The 26,418-nt window shown below is 39.9% G+C and overlaps 2 protein-coding genes across 55 annotated transcripts in view; both read left to right on the forward strand.

Annotated features, from left to right (window-relative positions):
• Positions 1 to 17,320, forward strand: part of CLASP2 (cytoplasmic linker associated protein 2) — a 123,505-nt gene extending 106,185 nt beyond the window's left edge. For 49 of the 50 annotated variants that reach the window (XM_057431332.1, XM_057431336.1, XM_057431334.1 and 46 more), the window contains 10 exons: positions 1,269 to 1,412; positions 5,356 to 5,499; positions 5,923 to 6,029; positions 6,443 to 6,596; positions 7,282 to 7,498; positions 9,865 to 10,058; positions 10,829 to 10,957; positions 12,610 to 12,816; positions 13,903 to 14,019; positions 15,068 to 17,320. In XM_057431332.1, the coding sequence (XP_057287315.1) occupies positions 1,269 to 1,412; positions 5,356 to 5,499; positions 5,923 to 6,029; positions 6,443 to 6,596; positions 7,282 to 7,498; positions 9,865 to 10,058; positions 10,829 to 10,957; positions 12,610 to 12,816; positions 13,903 to 14,019; positions 15,068 to 15,154 (1,500 nt within the window). In that variant the 3' untranslated portion in view covers positions 15,155 to 17,320. The remainder of the gene's footprint in view (positions 1 to 1,268; positions 1,413 to 5,355; positions 5,500 to 5,922; positions 6,030 to 6,442; positions 6,597 to 7,281; positions 7,499 to 9,864; positions 10,059 to 10,828; positions 10,958 to 12,609; positions 12,817 to 13,902; positions 14,020 to 15,067) is intronic. The other variant, XM_057431333.1, reaches the window with a different exon arrangement.
• Positions 15,937 to 26,418, forward strand: part of UBP1 (upstream binding protein 1) — a 44,693-nt gene continuing 34,211 nt past the window's right edge. For all 5 annotated transcript variants that reach the window (XM_057431387.1, XM_057431390.1, XM_057431389.1 and 2 more), the window contains exons 1-2: positions 15,937 to 16,069; positions 25,504 to 25,620. In XM_057431387.1, coding sequence (XP_057287370.1) covers positions 15,990 to 16,069; positions 25,504 to 25,620 — 197 coding nt within the window. In that variant the 5' untranslated portion in view covers positions 15,937 to 15,989. The remainder of the gene's footprint in view (positions 16,070 to 25,503; positions 25,621 to 26,418) is intronic.

Genomic DNA, 26,418 nt, shown 5'->3' on the forward strand with positions numbered 1-26,418 from the left:
TCTGGGGTTTTTTGCTTTGGTAAGATCTAACAAATAGTGTGGGGTTTCCTGCATTTGCTGATGTTGATCTGCATAAGATGAAAGCCTCCAGTTGCTGGTTGTTGTGTAACTTTGGAGGGGTCAAGCTTCAACAGCTGCTGAAGCATTCATTATTGATCTATGTGTATCAGCTGCCCTTAGTAATGTGTATGTCAGAGTATCTTGAGTTTTCAATAGCTTGCAAGTTCTCATGACCAAGGGAAATTACTAAATAGCTTTGCAGTTGTACTACAAGCCATGAACAAGGAAAACACACCCAGAACTCTTTCTGGTTATGATGGACATAGGTGTCTCCATCCTGGTAGGTGTTTCTGGTTCACTGTAATTACTGGTGGAAATAAAAGTAGCTCATTCAAACAGGTGGCCTAAAGAGACATTCATCACTTTTGTTGATGGATTGTGTGACAGACCTCAGGGGCAGCAGGAGCTGAGGAGATGAGTATTTAAGGGAGATACAGATATTGCCCTTTGCCCAAAGCTTTGCAGTGGTGCAGTTTTGGAGAAGCTAGAGAGAGGCTGCAGCAAAACAGAGTGAGTGAAGTAGGAGAATGATGCTCAGATAAAAGAGGGAGTGAGGCAGATTTTCTGTCCTCCTGGTAAATTCATGTCTGTCTTCCAAATATCACCGAGGGAAAAGTGTGCATGTGACCCCTCCTAAGTCTTCCACAGAAATTCTATTCCACACTTTTTTAGTGTTTAATGGGAAGATTCATGTGTCTTATCCACAAGGATGGCGACTGCTCAGCTCTGACGTTTGAGAAAAGAATGCTGAGTGTTAACTGTATAGTAGGAACTAATAGGAATTGGTTATTGGTGCATCAGGTGGTGTTCATTTTTCATTTTAGTACTTGTAAAATGTTCTTAACAATTCTGAATGGTTCTTTAGAGTCTTGATGATTCTTAAATATTCTGAATGCTTTGCTTTTCTTCTTGTTAAATATAAGTTTTGCATATGCAACAATCTGCGTATCTTTTGGTTACTACCAGTGAAATCTCAGGTTTTATTAGTATTTGAATTTCTTCAGAATAATTCCCTTCTTGAAATGTTACATCCATTTCTAAATTGATTTATGTGTAGAGTTTTATATCAATGCTGAAAAGATGTTTACTTTACTTGGGGGGAAAAAAATAGCCTTTATTTTAGGGGATGAACACTCTGCTCTGTGAGCATGCTTGTTCTTGGCAGCCCACCATTTTCATTGTCCACCTGACTCTCTTTCTCTTTGCAGGTCAAAGTTGCAATCCTTAAATACATAGAGACTCTTGCACAACAGATGGATCCGGGAGATTTTGTAAACTCAAGTGAAACTAGGTTAGCAGTGTCTCGAATCATCACCTGGACCACAGAACCTAAAAGCTCAGATGTTAGGAAGGTACGTTTGTTAATGTGTACTTACATTTGCACTGCATTCCAAGTGTCTTGGCTAATCAGAGAAGCCAATATTTCTTGCCTAAACAAGCAAGGAAATTTCTTTAAAAACAAACATTTTTTCATAGAGAAAAGATACTTTTAGATCCTTCTCGGCAAACACACCTGGCTTTTCTGTATAAAGTATTGGAAGTGACAAAGGAAAACTTTGACAAAACTTGTACATGTAAGAGTTTAATAAAAACTTGAAATTAATACTCTTGAAACTAACTTGAAATTAGAGTTGTATTTTCATGTATGTTAAAAACTTTAGGTTATCTTTCATAATAGAGGGAATCACTGTTTCAAGCACTCTACCTGGTATTAAAATCACCTCAGCGGGCATTTCCTTTGCAGTTTTAGCATCACTTCAGAGACCACCCTCTGATAACTGACTGCACGTTCCTAACAGGAGCATTAGGTTTGGTAGCAAACTGGGTTCAATACCTGTTGGATTTTCTCAGCTCTTTTATGCTTTAGTAAGGCCATATCAAAGGTTTATTCTTTCAACGTTGCAGTTCCAGTGCGAAACTCCTTTTTTCCACATGATTGTTGTGCAGTGAAAATCAGTATTTGTGAACTACATACATATACCAGGGGTATTGAATAACCAGGGGAAATGTACTGATGCAGTCTTGGAAAGAGTTTCTGAGTAGTTCTTCCAGTTAGAGAATGCAAAAACCTTTGGAGTTTGTTTGCAGTTTGATGGAATGGAGTTCAGTTGTTCTGACTGATTTCCACCAGCCGTTCTATTCTGTCTTAACTTCCATGACCAGCATGCTATCACTTTTTGAATGCTAAATAAACATATTTACTTTATGGCTCACAAATGCAAGCATCTTTGACCAGAGAACTAACTCTTCTGTTTGTTTTTCTCTGTTCATTTTTGCAGTTTGAAGTGTTGAAACAATTCATTTGGTTAGATTTCCTTTACTGTTTTCAACTAAGTTTGAGTTTTGTTATCTTTATCATTCCTGGAAACAGCACCAAAACCTCCTTTGTGTAGGAGGAGTGTTTTGTAGGAGAGAATAGAAAGAAAATAGTTGGAGCTGTCTCATGAAGTGTGTAATGTGAATAGAATAAAAATCAAAATAGCTTCCACACCTTCATTATACCTGTAATATGTAATAAAAAACCCATAGGAGAGTTTATGTTGGAGGTAATGTTTCTGTCTTTCTCTTCTTATATAAATTTATGAGTATGAGCAAGCAGCAGTAGATTATATCCTATTGACTTTTCTTGCCTAGTACCATATTCTGGTGACGTATCTAAGACCATAAAACAGGCAGAGAATGAAGAAGGACTATCTTTGGAATCAGCAAAGTTTTAGTACTAAGGCACGTGGCAAGCAGTCTTATCTGATGGTTCATATCTCTAATAAGCATTTTTATGTCAGTAAGTAACTGAATCGTGGAAAGAATTGCTGGTGAGTTTAATGATCTGGAACATCTTAATTATATGAAGTTCTCTCATTTTATTTTTTCTTTCCATAACACAACCGTTAGAGGCAACCAACTGCCAAAAGCCTTCAATAATGCTAGAAAATACAGTTTCACTGGTAAGGAGTCAGAAGAGTTATTCTGATGGTATAAAGCATTTTGTTCTCTTGACAGGCTTCAGAGCCTGCTATTCCAGGCTTTATAATTCATTTATTTTAATAAGCTTACAGCATTTCATATGATTTCTTCAAATCAAAAGGTTTTGCGAGTGTATTTCTGTGTAATTGATGGGTTGGGGTGGGTTTGTTTCAGTTTGGTTAGTGTCAGAACATTTCCATTAGTCAGCATTGGGAAGAGTCCTTTCTTACTTCAGATGTCTGCAGTCGGGCAGTCAGTGCAGTTCAGTGACATGGGGCTTCTTTCTGGAAGGTCAAATTCTGTGTTTCAGAATGTCCAATTCTAAAATTAGAATTCTTCTGGAAAGATTTGGAATCTTCTTGGAGTAGTTAAGAACAAAACAAAATCTTTCTAATCCTCACTGCAGACTTTAAAGATGTTTTCTGTATGACTGGACATAAATCTCAGGAGAAAGCTTATGCTGAGGAGAAGAAAATCCTCTCAGTACTCTAAAATGCCTTTTTCTTTTTTCTCCCAAGGAAGAGAGAGCGAAAATTGGTAATGCAAAGTTGGAAACCTTCTGTGAGTCAATGCCAATTTAGAAAATTCAGGTTGAGCTTTGCTTTGGGCAGACTTGATGGTATCACGTTTCTTTCTGACCATGACCCTGGACTGTCTCTTATATTATTTTATTGGCAGCTTAAATAGACAGAGCATTACGGAGCAGAGACGTGGATAACAGGACAGGAAAAGGAAAGTGCTAATTCCCAAGCCTGTGCTCAGTTGCTGGATTTGTTTTGGTTTTGCTTGGTATTGATTTCTGTTAAATGACTGACCGTAAGGATAACAAGGAAAAGAAGAACATTAACAGCAGACTGTAGAGGGCATTCAGTGTGTTCACTTGAAGGGAAGGCTGTCAGAAGGAGTAGGGAATAAAAATGAAAAGGAGCAGCCAGTCACGAGCGTGCAAAGATAGTTCATGGCAATCTAACATTCTAGTATTCTTGCCATTAACACTGGGATGTGTGTTGGTATGTGTGCTCATACCTTGGCTTTCCACTTCTAATTAAAAAATGCTACAGTTCATTGCTCTGGAAGCAAAATAAGGGAAATAAATGTCTTAGAAGAATTTTCTAAACTACTTGCTTGAAGTATATTGCTGCTTGAGCAAGCTGCCGATCATTCTGTCTAACATGAGGCACTGGTTCTCTCCGGTGCACGGCAAAGCTTGATGGCGAGCTGTATAAACTAGACAGAGTAGGTTAATCTTAGAGTTTTGTACTATAAAGAAACTATTAAACAGTCCTGCAGAACTTAATCTCTAGCTCTTCATTGCTTGTGTTTAGCTGCTGTGTTGCCAGGTTTGTTAGGCAATCCAGTGAATATTCATCAAAATGTACAAACATTACTAAGGCAGGCAATCAACATCTCTTTACTAGAGAGGACCCAACCATTGTGTCGCTTACTGTGTTGCTTTGTCAGTAAGGAGCTCTGGTGGTTTTGATTCAGATTTGAAAGGAAATATATAGTAAACCATGCTGTAGGATGAGGGTGACATTAAAGAGGAACTTTAAAACTGAGGGTGTGGGAGGTGACATCCAGTAGACTACAAGCTCCAATATTTAGCAGTTTTCATCTTTGGATTATGTAGTCAGCTAAATTATTCCTGATGATGTTTGCCTATCTTTTAACAAGAGAAAGGAAGTGGGGCAGGGAGGAGGGGAAGGTTCATTAACTGGTTTGGCTGTAGGATTAGTTATAAAGAACATCAAGTGCTACAATCACAACTCAGAATCAAGACTGTCTCATTCCAAATTAGGGTATCTGTTTGTGTGTGGGTTTTTGTTGTTGTCTCTTCTTCTAATTTCTAAAGTGACAACTTTTCCTTTTCAAGCCAGTGTGTTGATTACCCATCATCTGTAATTACCACTTGCAGAACTCAGGAAAAGGGATTGCAGGCTTGTTCCTGCCTGGTGTGTTCCATTATTCTCTTCAAATCCGTTCAACTTGCCAAACCCTTTAAAAAGCCATTTTGGGGAATTCCTTTAGTACTTTTCTTGGCAAGTGGGGATCTAGGGCTGAGGGGGTGGGGGTGGGGGGTGTTGATTAGCACATTTCTGAAACACTGCTTGTCAAAACGGTTCTGCAAGCTTGTTGTTGTGTGCCTGCATTTATCAATATCTGAACCTCCAGCTTACCAGCAAATAGGAGTTGCTTTTGTTCACACCTGTTGTCATCTTGGATCAAGACTTAAGTCATGCTTTGTGATTACCACTCACTATAGCATCTCTTGCTGATAAAATTACTTTAGAAACCGAAATTGATGTCTTCATATGTGTTTTCTTCTTCTAGGCTGCACAGTCAGTGCTGATTTCTCTTTTTGAGCTCAACACTCCAGAGTTTACAATGCTGTTGGGTGCTTTACCAAAAACATTTCAGGATGGAGCCACAAAGCTTCTCCATAATCATCTCCGGAATACAGGCAACAGTGGTCAGGTATCGACAGCTCTCTTCTCTCTGAAGTTACTGGTGTTTTGAACATAAGTCCGTTTTGGTAGAGTTACTGGTAAGGCTTGGTAGAGGAGGAGGAGCAAACCAAATCCTATGTAGAAGTCTGTCTTAGTAGCAGATATCACTCTTTATGGAATGCCTTTTCTTTTTCCTCCAGAGAATGATACTTTCTGTGTTGCTTCCAGGTGACTTTCAATAAGTTTGAATGTGCTTTTTAAGAGTAGTTTACCTTTTACTTTATTCATCTCTAAGTTATACCTGATTGAAGTAACTAGTAATTGGTCAGCCAATCCGAGAAATTAAATAGAAGCTCTTTAAATATTTCTGGGCATTAGCAAACAAACACAGTAAGTTAAAAGGACAGCTGAAGTACCACTGGAGTATCTTTTCTTACCTCTTCCCTTCCAGGGAACAATGGGAAGTCCTTTAACAAGACCTACTCCACGCTCCCCAGCAAGTTGGTCAAGTCCTCTCACATCCCCAACCAATACATCGCAGAACACCTTGTCACCAAGGTAATGTAGCCCTGTGGTGCTTTTAGCAGTAAGCCAACTGTCAGAAGGGTTGTGTTGTGTTGGCCCTCTTGGGAACTTTTAGAGAGAATGGTGTAAAATCCCAGTTACTTCATATTCACAAGAGGAAAACAGAGCAGAAGTCATTTGTTTTTTCAGGCAGATGCTGCTGCATCATCTGTGCCTCTGCTAGCTACTCACAGTGCTTTCTCTAGTGGCAGTACACTTGCTTAGATGTATCATAACACAGTTTTATTATGTGAAGAACCACATCTCTTCCTTAATGTGTTTCAAGAAAAATAATAAGTTTATTAGTGTTTCCTGAGTCTCTGTAGTTCCATGCTAATGTTACTTAAAAATATGGGGTCACAAAATCAATCCGTTTTAATTCCTCTGTCCTTCTCGATGGCGCACAGTGCATTTGATTATGACACTGAGAACATGAATTCTGAAGATATTTACAGCTCTCTTCGTGGAGTCACTGAAGCCATTCAGAATTTCAGCTTCCGTAGTCAGGAAGATATGAACGAGCCTGTAAAAAGGGATTCCAAAAAAGACGATGGTGACTCGGTGAGTATGTAAACTCATCTTGGTGCCAGCAGAGCGAGCCAGTGACTGAGTTGTTAGAGGCGGTGAAGCATCATGTTCAGTAGGTTTGTATGTTACAACTTCTGAAATGGAACATTTCTCCTCACTTACTTCTGAACTTTAGACAAATGTGTTCCTTGTCTTGAGCCACATTTTGGAAATGTAAATGCTAATTCTAAGTAGCACCAGCTCTTCATCTGCTTAAAATGTTAGCCATTTAAAAATCCACCATCTTGCAAAACAGCTGCAGTTCAGGTTCTGGGAGGTCTGCACCTTAATGTGGAGTTTTCCAAATACTTTATTCTGTAGAGGCTGTGTGGGTGTTCCAGTGCTATGTGCAGTGTTGTATACTTCTCTTTCTGTGGACTTCAGCTTTCAGATTTGTTGAGCTTGTGAAGTATGGATGTGCTTAAACATCTTTTTAGTTACTTTGCATCAGACTTCTGAGATAAAATACTGACAGCTGCTGCTAGTTCATGAATTCTTTTGGACTGTGTGCACTTTCCTGGTTTTGAAGGAAAGCAAAGTTTAGGGAACTGGTTTTAAGGCTTCTGTTTGAAATAAATTTGTAAACCAGTTTTTGCTGCATGGATGAATTGGTCATGTTGTTAACCGAAATGTGTGAGTGTGGTTTTCATATGCTGCTATGGTACTTCTTTCCCTGCAGATTTGCAGTGCTTCAGGAATAGCAGGAGGTGGTGTGAGTGACACCGGCCGAACAGCTCTGGATAACAAAACCTCCTTACTCAACACGATGCCTCCCCACTCCTCCCCACGCTCACGAGAGTATAACCCATACAATTATTCGGATGGCATCAGTTCGTTTAATAAATCTGCTTTGAAAGAAGCCATGTTTGATGATGATGCAGAGCAGTTTCCTGATGGTGAGCTTCAGACTGCATTCTGTGCTAGAGTAGAAAGAAAATGGTGAGGTTTTCCATCCCTGAGTTCAGTTTGTGAATTTATGATTAGCAATAGATGTATCACCAGTGCTGCTGCTGCTTTGAGAGGCTTTTACAAATGCTGCATTTCGAATTAGTTTATTTGTTAGTTATCCTTTTGAGTGACAATATTGCACTGCCTGGTATTTGTAGAGATTAAGGATAGAAATGAGATAAATACTGAACTGTATTGTATACTTCTGGTAGCACATCCTGTAGCAGTATTGCCAATATAAATTTACTTATCTGATTGCTTTATGACAGAAATTTAAAGGCGGGGGGAGGCAAGGCAAGAGTTACAGTAAGGAAGTAAAACTGGATCAAACCAGTTTGGGAACTAGGGGAAAGATGAAGAATTTTGTTAGGAATATGTTTGTATTTGAAACATGGCATTGGCATTTTTTATTGACTAAACATTGTTTGAGAGAACCACCACAAAACAAAGCAGCTTGTACCAGGAGGGTGGTTCATTCAGCCCATGGGACTCTCAGAGCTCGGGCTGTTGGTTTATAGGCTTCTAAAGCTACTTTTTAATACTTCTCAGTATATCTTTTGGTAATTCTTTTATCTCTAAATGTTGGGAAGGTTCCAAAGTATCGCTGCTACCACTGTTCCTTTAGAAAGTAGTAGATGCTGTTCATAATCTGATGCTTGTTGTTGTTGATATTGCGTATTCGGTTCGAGATGAAAATCAGGTTTTAGGGAAGAAATTTCTTAACAGTAAGGGACAAATGAATTTTCCTCCTTCTGACAGTTATAATTCTGTCATCCAGCAAAGATGTGTTAAAGTGTTGAAGAACAAAGCTGCTTGCTGACATGGTGATTTATTCAGCTACTTCCTAAGTTGGCTTTAAGTTTACATTAAACTAAAACCAAATCCAAGTCAGGGGCATTTCTCTGTTTTCTGTTCAGTGAAGAGATATGTGGCCAGTCTTTCTCTTCTGAAAAAGACTGAGGGGAAAGCAAAGCTTTGCAAATCATGTCATGCAAATAGCAATCATTAAATACCTTTGCCATCCATATAGAGAGCCAGTTCATAATCAAGATTCTGCATAACAGGGACCCTGCTTTACATGGGATAAGCCTCTTTATACCTTCCATTTTTTTCTGGATATTGCATTAAACCAGATGTGATCTGTGCTGCACCAGCATGTGCTGGCTTTGCAAGAGCTCATGCCTGGCTGGAGTGGAGCATCCCTATCCAGGATTAGTTTGTCCTGCCTGGAGCAGTAGTGCAAAGAGCTGTGCTCTTTAATGCATCTTAACAAAGTACTTGCATTCATTCCTGTGCTCACCTTGAGGATTTAGTTATACCACATGCATTCAGTCGTTGGCATTTGTTACTTCTAGATTTTCATCAATAAGGGGGAATGGTTTTACAGTTTTTATATGACCTAATAAATTTGTTATGGAAAATGTATTTCATGTTAATAATTAGGATAATTTTAGGAAAGAGGTAATGCAGGAACATTTACATTTCATGCCAATGCTTTGAACCTTTTCCATAAAGAATAGGTATTTGTTGATTTATCCAAGAGTCTCAGTGCAGAAATGGAAGCTACAAGCATTTCTTTCTTAAAGGCTACGTCCCTTCCAACGCTAACCATTCTGTGATTCTGTGGGTCTTGATGGTGGAATGGAGGCAGCAACTTGATACTTCATTTTCATTAAGACCAGTTTTAAGGTTTTTGACTGCTTGCACATCTCTTCAGTGTTCACAGATGTGGGGTGTGTTACTGATGCGTTTTTCCATTACCATGGAATTCTCCCTAATCAAAACTAAAATTCAGGCCATCTCCTAATGACTGCTGTTGGGAATCTCTGTGGGACTCATGGCCTTGGTTTGCTTCCATTTCAGCGGTTGTGTACCAAGCACCATTTTTGTGCAGGCTTTTTTCCCTGCTGTGGAAGCAGGGCTTCCAACAGTCTGAGCAATTCCGTGATGCCAACAGAGGAAAGACAGATTAATCATCTTGGATGAGTCATATGGGGAAGGTGGCACTTTCTGTATAGACCAGGTTTAAGAGGATGTAGAGTACTTACCCCTTGTGGGTGTTGCAAGCATAAGAAGTCTTGCAGGGGATTTTGTAATATCATTGTAGGGGACTTTTTGTCATTGTAAGCTTGTTCAGCACTGAAAATAGAGTGGCCAAATTGCACTGCTGCAGACAAATTTGGGGGAGGGGGGGCAGAAAAAATCTGCTAGGAAGCCAGATAGCTATCCTAGAATATATACCTTCAGTTGCACAGTGGGCGCTAACACTTAACTGCAGTGACTGGAGAACTGTTTGTGTGCTCCTTTTTGGCAGAGCCTCCTATGGACCATTCTGACCTGGTTGCAGAGTTACTGAAAGAGTTATCAAACCATAATGAGAGAGTTGAGGAAAGAAAGGCTGCCCTGTACGAGCTCATGAAGTTAACTCAGGAAGAGTCTTTCGGTGTTTGGGATGAGCACTTCAAAACAATTCTACTTTTGCTGCTTGAAACACTTGGAGATAAGGAGGTAAATTCAGATTAATCCAGTTATGAATGTTTACAGAGCACATGGTTTACTCTCAGTATCTTTGAATTTTGTATGGGTTGTCAGAAAGGCACAAAGTCCAGTTAGTCTTGAAAAACAACTACGGAAGTATAGATGTCATGAAGTCTGAATGTCCTGACAGTGGAAAGGGCATCAGTAACACTCACCTTCTCAAGTGTTCTTGCTTGTCCATTCCCATATAATAGAGTAAATGAAACATTTTTCACTGAGATTCAAAACTTCTCTGTTAATACTCCTGATGGAGTATAGAATATCAGAACATCACGTGTAGCAAAACAGTTAAAAATTTATTTCTGAAATACAATAATGCTCATTGTGAAGAGACCAGATTCTACATAACTGGATCAAAAAGACACCAATACTTGGCATTGACTAAAGTAAAAAGGAATGTTAAAAAATGTATTTGTGTGATGTGATGCTGTAGATCTTATTAGCACTTGTGAATGGTAAAATTGTTTGCAACTTACCTTCTGGGTGGCATAGCTTACTCCATTAGGTAGCTACATTTCTGTGATGTGCCACCTGCATTATCTGCAAAAAGAGAGATCCAGAAGAGTGAGAACTTAAAGATTGTTTTCCTAGCTTGATTTGTTAACATTGGGTTCACACTATCTATATGCATAATGCATAATCTGATATTTTTCCGTTATCAAAAGCTCTTTCAGCTGCTGAATAAATGTTAAACCATACGTCTGTTTAAAGATACCTACCTCATTTATTTTGGCATTTAGCATGCAATCAGAGCTCTGGCATTGAAAGTTCTAAGAGAAATTCTAAGAAACCAGCCAGCAAGGTTTAAGAATTATGCAGAACTCACCATCATGAAGACGTTAGAAGCACATAAGGATCCTCATAAGGAGGTGAGTAATCAGTTACTCTATTTGAGAATGACAAATTACTACTAAATGAAACAGCTGCCCAGAAAGTGTTTTGAGAAATTAGCCACATCTTACTGAGGAATTAATTTGGGTAATAATCAAGCATTCAGCTGTTAACAGAGGTATGCAAGAAAGAAGAGAACTGCTGTTTTATAAGCTCTCAAGTGCTTAATATCAGCCCTAATAACAGTTGTCTTGGGTGCTGTAACCAGTGATGTGTCATTATAGCTCTTCAAGGACTAACTGAAGGGAGTTTTTTCCTTGTGTGATATCTTAAGCCATATATAGGTGTCCTGAAGCTCTACAAGCTTTTGGGTTTCATTAAGGTTCATAAGGTTTAGAGATGGGATTGAACATGGCAAGGAATTGTCAACCCTTTCCGTTTTTAGGCAGCTTTGCACCATTTGAGATCATGGCTTTGAGTTTTGTTAGGGTAGAACACACTGGAGTGTATCAAAGGGAGGAGTTGGCTGTGGCCAAGAATAGTGAGGGGATTCAGAAGTAAAAGGATAACTGTAATCTTGCTCAGACGTCTATGATGCATGCATACACAAGAAAGGACAATGCTTGTAGATACAAGAAGCGTAAGTACAGTACCCACCCCAGTATTCAACAGTTCCTGTCAGTATCACTGATGCTACGGAAAGGATTCAGGTATGTTACCAGATGGCCACATCTTCTCCTGCCCTCCCCATGCATGAGCACTTACTGTGTATTGAACTTATGTGGAGTACTAAGTTTTGAGTTTAACTTCAGTGCCTCCCATACCAATGACTTCTGTCACTCGTCTGAAACTCATTTTTCCCTGCACCCTCTTGATCTGTTTCATTTACTCCATCTATGAGACTGAATTGTCCTTCTCTGTCCTTCTCTGTTACTGTGCTTTTTCTCTCTCTTGGTTTTATGTATACAAAAAGAGAGCGTGAAGGGGACAAGGGGGGAGAGAAATCATTACGGAGGGGTTTGTACATCACTGACTTTGTACAGCGGTTGACTCATTAAAATGGCAGATGCCATAGCTGCTCTAATAGGAAGATCAGATGTTAATTTACTCTATTGTGCCCACATTGTATTCTGAGATTCTGTACCTGTTACCTTCCTATCTAATTACTCTTGTTCTGGTTGTTCCACATATTCTTTAGGCTTAAAGCACTGTCTCATCGTAGCTTCTTTCAAATTTAGAGGGGAAGAACACCACCTAGCTTGACTTGAAGTAGCAATCCAGGCATGTCATTAAATATGTTTTTGAATTGAATGTGAAAACATGTCATCAGTGATCACTGACCTAACAAATGACAGCACAAGAAATCAGATTTACAAAGGTGGTGATATTTCAGTGTGTAGTTGCAGAACAGAGACATTCCAAATGCAATTCAACAAGCAGGTTTGCAAAGCTAACACACACATTGCCAAGGACATAGATTAGCCCCAGAATATTGGCAAGTCTTGGTTTTAGGAAAGTATATCCAGCAGTTGGAGTCTTGTAAACAGATTCAAAAAGGCTTCCTAATTCCCATATTTCTACAATACTGTAGGAAATGCTTGTGCTCAGGACCATTACTGACAGATAACAGACCATAGTAACAGTCTCTTGTACATAATTTTTGTATGTCTTTTACTTATTCTTTCAATAGGTGGTGAGATCTGCTGAAGAAGCTGCTTCCATGCTGGCCACTTCCATTAGCCCAGATCAGTGCATCAAAGTTCTCTGTCCGATTATCCAAACTGCAGATTACCCCATTAATCTGGCTGCAATCAAAATGCAGACTAAAGTTATAGAAAGAGTATCTAAAGAAACCCTTACTCAGCTTTTACCAGAGATTGTGCCAGGTCTAATACAGGTAAGGAGAAAAGAAACACTGGAGGTATATATATGAATTGCAAAGACGGTATCATTTGGTTCTCATGAAGGATTTTATTTGATAGCTGATGGCTGCTTTGATGCAAAACAACTCAGATAGTGGCAACAAACTCTTGATTGGCAGGTAGTTAAATCATAGCTGTAGTTACGACTCAAAGGAAATCTCAGTAAGCTATAAAGTACTGATTATAGGTAAGCTTGGCAGATACTTTTAGTTATAAGATAGGGCTCTTTGTCAGTTGTATCTTTTCCAAGTTGGAATCATTTGGTCTGAAGTTGCCTGTGTTGTATCATGTATGATTGTAGGCTTTTATCAGTTATGGTTTTGGGGAGGTAAGAGGAAAGAAGCAGTTGACTGGTGAAGAAGGTTTAATAAAATCAGAAGGCTATCACAGGTTTCTCTGTCTTTAAATTCATTCCTACCTTATCCAGAGGCAAGATACATTAATTTGCATGTAATGGATAAAGAGACCTTGACAGCTGCATTCTGCAGATTTCTGTCTTTAATGGGTTTGATCTGATCATACATCTGCAGGAAGGGAGAAGCAGAGAAGGGACCCTCTGAGAAGGGGCTGTGAGACAGACAGACAGGCATATGGGGTACTGGCAAAGGGGCAAGGAAACAAAAATCATTAAGGAAGGAGATGGGAGTTAACAAGAGAATCTTTACCCGTTAAGAGAATACCTCTTTCAGAGTAAGGAGGCCCTAAACTGAGTGGTCTTCTGCTTTAAGTAAATATCTGTACAATCTAAAACAGTTTCTCTTATGTACTCCCCTATTGCCTGACAGCAGCTCTGTTTTCAGAGTAACTTATGAACAGGATTGTGTGGGGTTTGATTTCAGTCTGGAAAATGATTCTCAATGGTGATTAATAATCAGCCTGCTTTGTAAGTGCATGCTCTGAATTTGCATGTTGGATTTTATGCTGGAATGCCTCACTGGGCTACGCTAGCATTAATTTACTGTAGACGTCAGTGTATTTATCATAGTAAATAAGTAAATAGCTTTCTGAGGCTTTTAATCATTAACTGATAGGGTATTAACATTAATTTTATTGCTTTCTAGGGTTATGATAATTCAGAGAGCAGCGTTCGTAAGGCATGTGTTTTCTGCCTTGTAGCCATTCATGCAGTAATTGGCGATGAACTAAAACCACATCTCAGTCAACTCACTGGCAGCAAAGTAAGTAAAAGATACCATTTAGAGAAATCTTGGATCAGAATTCCATGTATGCATTTTCATTTTAGTTGCAGTTGCCAGGAAGTTTCATAAAAGTATATACTTGAATGCATAGCAGGGCTACAAAGACTTTCAGAGGGTGAATATATATTTGTCATAAAATGTTCAGAACTGAAAATCCATAGATCTTTATCAAATTACAAACTTCAGCATTAAGATGAGTACTAAATTATGTTTCTTACTGCTGTTTAACAAGTTTAGTTACTGGGCATATCACTGGTAGTAGTGATAGTGGCTGTACTCAGCATGGCTTTTCTTATCAGTATTTCTTGCCTTATTTTTCATGCAAGTTCTGATTGGAAAGCAATAAATGTAATACATAGATTTTTACATTGGAGGTTTTATTTATTCTTCCTTCTTGTTTTGTTTTCATCAGTCCTTTCAGTACCTCTAATTTGAAAATAAGAATAATAATAGTGGGGTTTTTTGGTTCAGTATTTTATGATTTTATTGATATCTCTTACTTGCAGTTTTTGCATGCAAACAGCTATATATTAATTGTGAATCTCTTTGTCTTTGGGAATAAAACAGGGCAATTTATTTTGTATGTCTGTGAAGAAGACAGTGTTATCTTAAATACTCTCTGGCAGTGATTGTGTTGCATGTTGATTCTAGACAGTATTGGAAGCTGTAGTAAGTACCAGCATCAACAACTCCAGTTAGAGCCCCCAAACCTCAACATAGAAGAAAAATAAACCCAAACCTACCTTACTTAGAACAGCATTGTAACCTGAGGGAAATATTCTATCTCTCTTAATCCAGTTACCTTAGATCATTCCCTTCTTTACATCCTTAAAGAACCTTGAGCAGTTTGTCGTGTGACACATTCTGTTGCTTGTTGTTTTCATTGACAAGTATGTTACCTTTGAATCAACTGTGTTTTGCTTTTGGGGAAAAGAAGGTGCTTTAATGTCTCCTTTGTTGTACCATCCCTGCAGTCTGTACAGTTCTCGCATACTAAACAAAGTGAATTTCTGACTTAAATCTGCAGATGAAATTATTGAATCTTTACATCAAACGTGCACAGACAGGCTCTGGACCAGGGGATGCCACTGCAGATATGGCTGGACAAAGCTAATGAAGCTGACAAGGGTCACCCAGGTCTCCTGAAGCAAGGGCACGGCCCTCTGCCGTGAAAGGAAAATTCTTGCATACAACTTCTGGAACTTTTTTCTTGGGTTTTTTTTTTTCCACTTTTTTTTTCTTTTCTCTTTTTTTTTCTTTTTTTTTCCCTTCCTTTTTTTTTTTTATTTAACCCACGGCTGCCCTCAGCCTGCATGTGACTGTTGCAATAGAATTACTCCAGATCCAAGGAAAAACAGTATTAACATCAGTTGATCAAAGCAGAATAAAATCTAACATTATCTAATCCATCAGCTATCCTGTTCACAATCCTCCGTGTCTTCCCATTAATTTTTGCCAGTGTTACTGTATGAAAAAAGAGATTTTTTTTAATGCTAATTAAAAAGTATGCTTTAAGCTTCAGAAGTTAAACTCTAAATTCTGTTGCTTTTATTCAGCTGCAGATAACATTACTTTTTTATTGCTATTTTGAGTATCATGTCCTTCACTAGAAACAAGAAGCGATGTGAAACAAGGCTGAACTAGTCTGAACTGCAGTGAGACTCGTTCGCTGTGGTGGTGGTTCATCATTATCTACAGCTTGTTTGGGGTATTCTGGAGATTGAGAAATATGCCTATAAAAAAAAAAAAGCTGGATTGATCCAGTTCTGTAAAAGTGATATTGTTCATTGGTTGTATGTTTGTTGCATAAATAAGAATTTAGTGTGCACAGCCCAGGACTGGTACAACCAGTACCTCTTCCTGTGGGAGACAGCCCTTTCAGGGTAGCATTGCTGACCTGGTGATAGTGTGGCAGTCTGCTTTGTTGCAGCAGAGTTAATGGTCACTTGATGGACGTGAACCATCCTTGTCACCTTTCGTTCTTCAAGCAGGATGCTTCAGAATGGAGTGCTCTGCCCAAGCATGCTCAGTATGTATTTATCTTTATCACTAGAATGTTTCCTCTCAACCTAATTGCTGGAACAAGTAGTCTTGTATTGTAACTCACATGGGATTTTATGACAACAGTGCAGAAAAGTATTTATTCGTTACCTTCCTAAAAGCACCAAGATTTTCTGCATTGAATTTAAAGGTGAGGGAGGGAGGGGAATAGTCACAACTGCTATGGACCTTGCCACCTTTTAATTAAAGATAAAAATATATATATTTTGGATGAGTTGGGAAAGCTGCACCAAATTATTTGCATGGTTTTCTTGAATAGCATCCTCAAGACCCATCTGGATTAAGGTGTGGAAATGTTTCCAGGGTTTGTTTTTCCATTTTTGAAAAAGAGTTAGTTTATTGTGAATAATGGTTCTTTGTATTTATGAACTTGATAATGGAAAGAGAACAAAGATCAAGTAAATGTGTCCCTAAATGTTGTCTTTTTTTTTTTTTTCCTCTTTCTTTTTCTTTGGTTTTTTTTTGGTCTTGGACATAAGCAGCAAGCTGATAACTGAGAACTGGGGTGAAACTGCCCTTCCCAGGAATGGGGGAACCTTATTTTTCCCTGATTTCTTTTCCCTGTGACTGTGATGATGTCTAGTTGTAGGAACTGTATCCTGATAAGAGAGAAAATAGCAGTGCCAAGGACAATGATCTGTGCTAGGCTAAAATTCTCTCTACCTCTTCAGGGTGACTAATTTTTGACCGAGCTGCTGCATATAGCACCCAGTGGGAGAACTATCTACAGAAAATCTTTATTTTCTTTTTTTTTTTCCCCCAAATTATCACTTTGTGTGTATTCAAAACTCTATTCTTCAGCATTGCAGCCAAATATCATAAGAAACTCCTTACACACTTTACTTGCTAGGAACCGAAAAGCAAAAGTGAGTAACAGATGCTTGTAGTTACATGAAAGGCTGTTTTCACTTTAGTTTGAAGTGAATGCACTAGAAAGAGGTAAGATGTGGTTGTTAAAGGAGCAATGCCATTGCAGACATTTATCTGGAGGAAAAGTTGTAGAAATATATGTAAAGACTTAAAACCAAGACTGTCCTAACTCGCCACTTGCCCTTTTTAGCAGCTACATCAAGAAAATACTATCTCCTCTTTCTTTCCTTTGTATGTGTAACATCCTTGTTGTTTTCTACTGTTTAATTACATTGTGTATTTATAGTTCTATGCTTACCATTGTGCATATACTGGCAATAAAATGTACATAACATTACTTAAAAAATTAGCGATGTATACATTCTGGTTTTCTGTTTTATTTGGTCACATTCTAGACGAGAAATTATAAATGTGGTTGACACAGCATTGGTTAAAAAAACCTTCATGTTTTGTGTGTGCAAACGATGTTTCTTTATGTACTCCTGTTACTGAATCTGACGTGGCATTTGAGCACATGCTGTGAATTAGAGGTATGCTAGCCAAAAATGGATTTTGGGAATCGAATAGTCTGTATGAACACCCAGTTCCTTCACCGAGGCAGGTGTCTTGTTTCCTGCTTCAGTTATTTGTACATTATCCATTGTTTGCCTTTCTTTTTTCCAGTATTTAACAAGTATTTTTCAGTCTGCAATCTTGTCATTTATGTTTTGGTTTCACAACAGGTCACTTTAAAACAATGGCACAAATTCTAAGCTTAATAGTCCCGTATGTTATTCCTGCTTTTTCTACAGGTAGTATTTATTTTGAGAGGATGATTTGAAGATGACTGCTGTTTGTCATCTTTTTGAAGATGCTATTTCATACTGAAAGTTACTGAAACGTACACTGTATATTCTGGATAAGCCTAATTTTTTAATGTGTGAGCAAAAGTTGGTAAGAAAGAAATGGGTTTTAGCCCTGGTATGACTGAAAGACTTTGCTCCAGGTTGGGGGGAGGGAGATACTTACACAAAGTTTGTCCGTCAGTTTTGCTTCTAAGCCATCTTCAAATGTTGTAAACGTGCATATCCCGTGTATTAAAAATCTAAATGCAGTATATTTCATGAATATTTTACTTACGGTGTGACTAGTTCTGTTTCCAGCAAGGAGGGGCTGCTATAGTGGATAGAATCTGTTTGTGTGACATGGGTCAGAATGTAAGAATTTGCAACAAAATTATTTCCACTGCAGCCTGTTCCCAGATCCTCTGCATTGCTTTTTGCCTTCATTTCCTGTATTACCAATAGACATTGGCTAGTTAAATTCAAGCAGTGATTAATCATGCCTTATGTTCCTGCTGAAGGTGGTTTCTCTAATGGATTAGCATAAAGATCCAGGAAAAATCAGGACAATTACAAGCTGCTGTTCTTTCAGAAGGAGTTTCTTTATGTTCTAATACTCTACAAAGAGGGAGGTCTTTGTAATTATTTGAATACCAAAATGTAATTCGTAAAGTTTGGGTTTGGTCTTAAGAGGAAGAAGGAAAGCAAGCTACATGCAGAGGCAGGCCAGGAAATGCGTATCCTGTATGTGTGGAACTTGGATGTCATTTGCTTTAAGAAATTGAGTTAACGTGTTCAGCTGGCATCTTGGCAACGAGGTTGGGATAGTAAATGTAAATTGCAAGGAGAGCTGGTCATGTAAATTCTGAGTTGGGTTCCTTGTATGCTTTTGAAGATAAAGGTTGGAACGGATTGAGTTGTGTTTATTATTTGTGGTCCACGTCCCAGAGCAAAACGAACAAACACTTGTATCCTGGAACACTCCCATGTTCTTAATTCCTATGAATGCTTAAACTTTGGAGTAAATTCACAAGCACACCTATGTGAAAAGCCTATGGAGAATGCAGGCCCCAGCCGCTCACAGTGCAAGTTTCAGCAAACGAATTCAAATTCTGATTATGACATTGTTCCTCTGGAAACAATCATAAAGGAGAAAATTATCTGCAAGAGTAAATCTGTTGAATTAGGTTACAGTTGCTCCCTATGGTACAGACTGGTGAGAACGGTTGAGCTGGTTGTGGTAGCTTCACTGTGTCAGGTTGGGACTTTGCAAACACAAACACAGAACACAATAAACATAAATGTGATGGGGATAAACAGGCAGCTTGGCAGCCAGGATTAGCTGGAGAACAAACACGGCAGTTTTCTCCCAGTTAAAATAGTGAACTGATGAGTTTCACAGCTGCAGCCTACTTCCAGGTAAAATGACAGTCAGTGTGTTAAAACACAAGGCTTTTCAGTAATGTGAGAAGTTTGAGAAACTTAACTGTGTTAGTCTGGCAAGTGAAAGAAGTCAAACCTCACTGCTTTTCTGTACTGTGTATATGTTTGTCTATTCCAGCATATTTTAAGACCGGAGTGTTCCCGAGCTGTGTGTCTTGGATTATCCCAGTCAGAGAAGTTTCTTAATTTCCTGATAGGATTTTAGGATAAATAAGTGCATTTCCTGGAATTTCCCTACTGAGGAAAGTTTGTGAACAGGTAATTTCTGCTGGGACAGGACTGCAACTATATCTTTACATTGCTGTTTAACAGGAACTTTTGCAAACCTTAAAACAGTATTTCACAAGCTGTTTTGAATACTGTATGATTTCTGTCAGGTGCAGAAGTTCTATAACTAGATGTATTTTAGGTAGATGTAAGTGGTGCTAATGAAGCATGTTTTGAGGGAGTAAGATTGGAAAAAAATGGATAGCAGTGAGAGATGGAAAATATTTATTCAGTGGAAAAAGCAACATACCTGCATATAACTCTCTGATATCCAACCTTGTTACCATTGGCAGTAGGTAGAAAGGTAACTGAACTTTATATTGGGCATCAAAGTTTAACAAGTTTCCCATTTTAGCATGCTTCTGTTCCCAGATGGTGCTATTGTCCACAAGTGCAAGTCATTGGACCTCTATAAGCTCATACTAAATCAGGACTGGAGTCAGTCTGTTAACTACACATCAGGCGAGATTCAAAGGTAGTGCCTGCCTGTTCAAGGAGGAGGAGACACGTAAGTGAAAGCAAACATGTAATTGAGGTTATGCTGCAGATACATTCTCAGGTGTCAGCCAGGCTGACTGGGTATTCAGTCCCTCACCATCTACTCATCTCTGCCGGTGGCAGAGCCAACAAAGTGCCTTATGGAAGCTCCCCATCTTTATTCCAGACAAATCCAACTGGGGAACAGTCTCAGACTGATCCTCCAGCAGCACCCGGGCATCTGAACCTTCTGCCAGACATGCTGGCAAAAGCAAAGGAACATCTGTCCTGGGCTTTGAGAGTCTGCCAGGGAGGGAGAGGGGGATGAGAAAACCCCAAAACATTCCCCAGCACAGTTTATTTAGCCTCAGCATACGTAGCTCATCTGAAAATGCCAGGGAAGACAAGAAAGCTGTGATTTCAGTGGTGGTTAACCAGCTGAAGTGCAAGGCTGTAGGGGAACTGGATGTGTCTGTTCCAATTAGAATTGCAGATTAGCATACTAAAATGCTTAATTAATCTGTCTGCTGAGCTGTAATGATACACTTGAAATGTAACTGTCATGGCATACAAGTGAAAAGAGCCTCTAATATGGTAAACCAGTCATTTCTGGCCCAGTATGTTTTGTCCTTTGAGCACAACTTAAACTGATATGGATAAAACATTTTTACACCTTACTAAATGTCATTATAGATAGTTGTATTCTATATAGAGAGTTTCTGAGGTTGATAGGGTTTGTGATCTCTCAGATGACAGCTGTGGCCATGCTGCCACTGAACTATTTTACCCAAATAAAATTACCTGGCTTCCCTAAGAAATTTATATCACCTGTATTTGCCTAAGGAGAGAAATCTGCATTGGATGTTAGATTGTTCACAAGTATTCAGGTGAAACGTTAAAAACCACCTTTGGAAGTAACTGCTGGTATCATCAGAGGCTGCCCTTTCTCCAAAGGCTGTTAACAAGCCACTGCTGCTTGAAATGTGTAAGAAAGGAGATTTTTGCCCTGTTAGGAAGTAGAAAGCAATGGGGTTATGAAATATAAGAGAAATTTGATCTATATACTCAAATTTAATCCCCTGTAAATTGTAGTCTTGTTAAAAACCTTAATAATCCTTAATGTTTTTCAGGAGGGGATTTTCTTGGAATACAGAATGTCTTAATTCTGTATTGGGAATTAAAAGAGGAACACTGATGCTGAGGGATTTTGTCCACAAAGCCAAAACAGCCCAGCACTAGAAAATGCCAGACCTGGCCAGGTACTAAAACTGCCTCAGAGCCTCAGGTGAAAGAGACTCTGTCCAGTAGGATTGAGAAGGAGCTGTCTTCCCTGTGCCAGAACATGCAGGAAGCCTGCATTGCCACAGTAATCTGGAATCCAAATACTGATTATTAGGCTACCAAGTAGGTGACACAGCAAGCACAGAACAGCAGAATAGCAAGCACTTAAACTTGTCCACCTTTACAGACTTGTGAACCTCCTACAAAAACCTGACTCCATCCTTTGCCACAGCCACAAGCACCTGCTTATGTTTTGAATCAGGAATGACATGATGGGTTAAATGACAGTTTTCCATGGGTGGTTTGGCTGTCTGACTCTCTTTGTGCCTGCAAATCATCTCCACATGACTGGTTCTACGGCAGACCTTCAAGTCTTCCTAAAAAGCAACAGAAGAAAGCAAAGGTAATCCCTGCCATGCCTCCATCTCATAAAATGGGAAGTCAGTAAGACATTTATTCCTCAGTTTCTACCTGCACCTTCATTGCATCCTCTTAGATTTAAGGAGACACTGATAAAAGTCCAAGCTCAGGGTCACTGATCACTGTAAAAAAGATCAGCAAATTGATGCCTCAGGAGAACTGACCACTTCAGATGCTGCTTATGGAAAAATCCAACACTGGAAGTTTTCAGGCACCATCTGCTGAAGTGCTTTGGTGCAGATCCACCCATCAGCCTCCCCACCTTATATTTCAGGTTGGACTTTGCATGCCATACACAAGCCTTAGAGCAAGAGATGTTTGAAATAAATAATGGCTTGTTGTTTGTGTATACAATGCTGCTTTGCTGGCATCTGGCTTAGTGTTCACTGGGCAGATCGTAAAGCAAGCAACAAATAGCCCCAAAACAATCAACAGTGCAAGGGAAAAAAACTTCTCCTTATTTGTCCCCAAACTTGCAGGACCGTGTAACCACATACCTTGATGTCTAGAGGTTAGTCAAGGGCAGTGGGTGTGGGGCATACACAGCCTTTCGTGAGGCAAAATGCTGCCATTAAATAGAACCAGGGAAGCTGGTCCTGCTTTAAAGACCTAAGCTATACTGGAAGTTTTACCCATTAACTCTTTGCAACAAAGATCAGGCAAAACACAGGATTTGTAAAGAGCAGGAAAAGAAATACTGATTCATTTATTTATTTATATTAGTGTTTCTTTTCAGTCTGAATAATGACATCTTTCTTGCATGTTCTGTCTAGTATTTTCCATACCAGGACCTCAAAGCTCTACGGACCAGCATCTTGTCAAACCTCAAAGGGGAAAAAAGGAGAGGGAAATCTTCCTCTTCCACAGTGCTTTTTGCATGGAAGTGCACAAGATTTGGTTCTTTGCTTCTCTTACCTGGCCAGGAACAGTGGTTATGGTGGGATATGATGGTTTGTAGTGGCAGCTCTTGTGGCCAGGCTCTCTTGAGTTTGAAATCATTTGCATAGCATGCAGGGTACCTGTGACACAAGCATTGAACTTCTGCCTTTTGTAAGAAGCAGGAACTTGAAAACAGATCAGAATAGCCTTCACTGGTTCACCCTCCTCAGGTAGCTCTTTGGCTATAACCAATGATTCAAGTTATTTTCAGTCTGCATAAGCATAGTAATTGAAAAATCAAATGAAGGTAAGAGACTGGGCACGACTGCTGCGATGCTCCTGTGCTTTGTGTTTATTATCCTGTGGTTAGTAGAGAAAAAGCTTTTGTGAGGCCACCCCTGGAATACTGGGTTCAGTTTTGATCCCTGCTGTACAGAAGAGATGTGGATGGGGCTGGAGAGGGTGCAGAGAAAGGCCACAAAGATGATACAAGGGCTGGGCAGTGTGTGAGGAAAGGCAGAGAGAGCTGGGCTGGTTCAGCCTGGAGAAAAGGAGGCTCAGGAGGGGAGACCTTATCAGCATGTTCCAGTATTTAAAGGGTGGCTACAAAGGAGATGGAGGCTCCCCTTTTCCACGTGGAAAAGAGGAGGGGTGATGAGCACAAGTTACTGGGGACATGAGGAAAATTTTTCACAATAAGCCTGCTGTGCTAAAGATGAAAAACAGGACTGCAGTTTTTTAGTATATGTATGCACATGCACATGTGTGTGTACATATATATATGAAGATATATATGTATATAAATAGGCTACTGATTAGTCTGGGAATCACAATTGCTTCTGCTCACCACTTCTCTCCTGGAGTTACAAAACAAGGCTGATCAAAACTGCAGTGTCCCCACCTGAGCATGTGTCAAAACCAGCAGGTTCTTCTGGGGCGGAGAGGGTGCTGAATAATTTAAAGCCACATGAGCTCTGTGGGATATGTATAGAGGTGGGAGCCATTCTATGGCAGGGATTTCAAGCTCCTCAAGGGGAATCTGGTATCCCCGTTTCCATTTAATGCAAATACAAGTCACAGAGCAACATGCCTACCCTCCACGTGGGAAGCTTACATCAGCCCAAAGGGAAGATGGTGAAAGTGGACTGTGGGATGCGTGGTCCTTTGCTTGAGAATAATGGGTGTAAAGGGAAATAGGTGTTCAAATACAGCGTGTTGTACACATTTAACACCTCTGCCCAAGCCTAGAGACAGAGGGATCGTGTTTTAGAAGCTGACAGTAGATAGAGCAGGCTGGATCGCAGGAGGCATGCTCCTTTTCTACAGTCGCTGAGATCAAATTAATCACTTAAAAAATGCAACAGTGATCACTGGGGCTCCTGCAGCCCTTTATGTCTGCTAGGAGGGGGCTCATTAAGAGTATGCAGTTACATATAGATGTGTAAGCGAAAAAACCTGACCTTGACAAGACTCCTCCAGCTCTCCTTCCTGGAGCAAAGCTTGGTTCGGGTACAGGAGCAGGTCTGTGTCACAACAGCCTTCCTCAAGGCTCCTGGTGCTCCTGGAAGAGAGCTCTCAGACGTGCGAAGCTGGCAGACCCAGTTCTTGATGGCTCTTCTGGGCAGTGGCACACGTGGGTGTTTCTTTCTCTTCCCACGTTTACAGTTCCTCTTCTATGATCATTCTGGCCTTTGCGTTCTGTTCTTTGATGTTGAGTAAGAACAGCAAGTAAAGGGAGAACTGCTTCATGCTATGAAAAAAGCCCCAAGCTCCAGTGTTGTTTATGTGAAGGTTTTCTTTGACTGCTGCATATTACTATCGCTTCATAGGAAATAATTCCTTCTTGTTTCCCAGAACCTTGCTCTTTCATGTCCTGATTTTCACAGCCTGTGTGTTGCCACAATATTGCAGTACCTTTTAAGTTATCTTTTTATAGGATGAACTGCAGGGAACAAGCAATGTATGCTTGTGTGGGGGTGATGTTAAAAAACAAACATAAGGCAAAAGCCCCCAAACCCCCACAAAACCCAAACTCCCCAGCATATTATTCCTCTGTGTCAGTACTCCTTCCCACTTCAAGCAGAATGGGTGCCCTCTGCAGGTAACTGTTTTCAAATGAGGTTTTTGGATGTGTGCCCTCTTTTTCTGAGTGCCAAGGTCTCAGCAGGATTGACCAGTATGATTTTGTGTGGTTTAAAGCAGGTATTAACAATCCTGGCTGCAAACCCAAGGCAAGCAAATGGCATCAAGGCAGGAGCACACCAAGCAGTTGGTTTGCATCTGAATATGCTTTTTCCTTACAGTGTGTGTGTGAAGGGTGCTGGGGGGGGGGGGGGGGGGTGGAGTAAATATTTTTGCTGCAGTTTGACAGTGTTTTCATTTGTTGGGGTTTTTAAATCTTTTTTTAATGGCAAGAAGGTGACTATAAAGTGGTACTCCATAGCAGTGTGGCACTTGAACATACACAGCATGAACAGGCAAAAAGGATACAGTCTGAATACCACTGACATCTTGTGTGTCTTAAAGAGGACATTGCACAGTCCATCTTATTCTCTTCAGTCAGTCGTGCCAATGCAGGTTGTAGTGTCCAGGTATTTTGGTAAGGAGGGAGTGTGGCCTCTCTGAGGCCGAAGTGCTGTAAAATTGCTCTTTCTCCTGGCTCTAGCACACAGCGCTGCTTGGTGACACTCCGACAGCATGGAGGAAGGCAGGAGATACAGGGGGTGGCTGATGAGGTCACATCAGCTCCTAACGAAGCCTTGTGTCAGGGCAGCAGCCAACAGTGCTGTGAGGGCAGGTGGGGACCAGCTGAGACCTCAGCTACCTGCCTCTTCCTGAGTGGGTGACACCAGCAGCTAAATGTAGAGATGTGAGAGGAACCAACCTGCAACTTTAATCTGAATGTGTGTATTTGTTTTCTCTTTCCTCTCTCCCATCGCTGCAGCGACCATCTCTTAGCTGAGCACAACGCTTCACCTCATCCCAAAATGTTTTTCTGGCACAGCCAGCCGGAACATTATCACCATCCCCAGTATGCCACCGGCAACAGCAGCTACCTGCGGTAAGAAAAGAATGGGGTGATTTTTGATCATAATGATAATGCTAACAAGAATGCAGACTGCACAGCCTTTGCTGATTCACAGCTTGGATCTGGTGATTTTAGACCCTTTAAAAACAGTCCGAGCAGTCCAGTTTACATAGTGGAGGGTTACTTGACTGGAGCTTCATGATTCTCACAAACGATGCCACCATACGTGTGTGCCAGTAACTGTGACAGGGATGTGCTACTGCTTGATATGAAATGTGTTGATTTTTTGTTTCTCCTTCAAATTACATGTGCAGTCTTTAGATAAAACTCTCTATGATGTTAATATAGACTTATACAAATACCTTGATGTTTCACATCTACTTTATCTGCTGAAGCTTGGCTGATCTGCAGGATCAGGTGCTAGGGGCTGTGTGTTGAATTGGTCCAGCACTCTGACAAAACACTTTCCCTTGAAATTCTGATGCAATATACAGCTTATAACATCAGCATATTGCTGTGACCTACTTTACCTCTTCCTGACTAGAATATTATTTGTGTACAGTATTCAAATTCTTATAATTAAAAATTATTATGCTCTGACAAGAGCCAGGCTCATAAATTCCAGGGAATCTTGATGTTAACTGAGTTTCAACTTATCATGTGGTTCACTCTCTGTGTTAGACTTTAGCTTATTACTTCTTGGCTAAATACAATGTATGTAAATGTGATAGTGTTCAACCATCTACCTTGATATGGCTTTTTGAACGTTGGTATCCTTGCACCTATTGCTCTATCACAGTACTTCTGCTCTTGTAGAATTGCTGAGTAGCA

The sequence above is a fragment of the Pezoporus wallicus genome, unplaced genomic scaffold (genome assembly GCF_028554395.1).
Source record: "Pezoporus wallicus isolate ANWC-B61680 ecotype Strahan unplaced genomic scaffold, APGP_CSIRO_Pwel_v1 scaffold_11491, whole genome shotgun sequence".
Lineage (NCBI taxonomy): Eukaryota > Metazoa > Chordata > Aves > Psittaciformes > Psittacidae > Pezoporus > Pezoporus wallicus.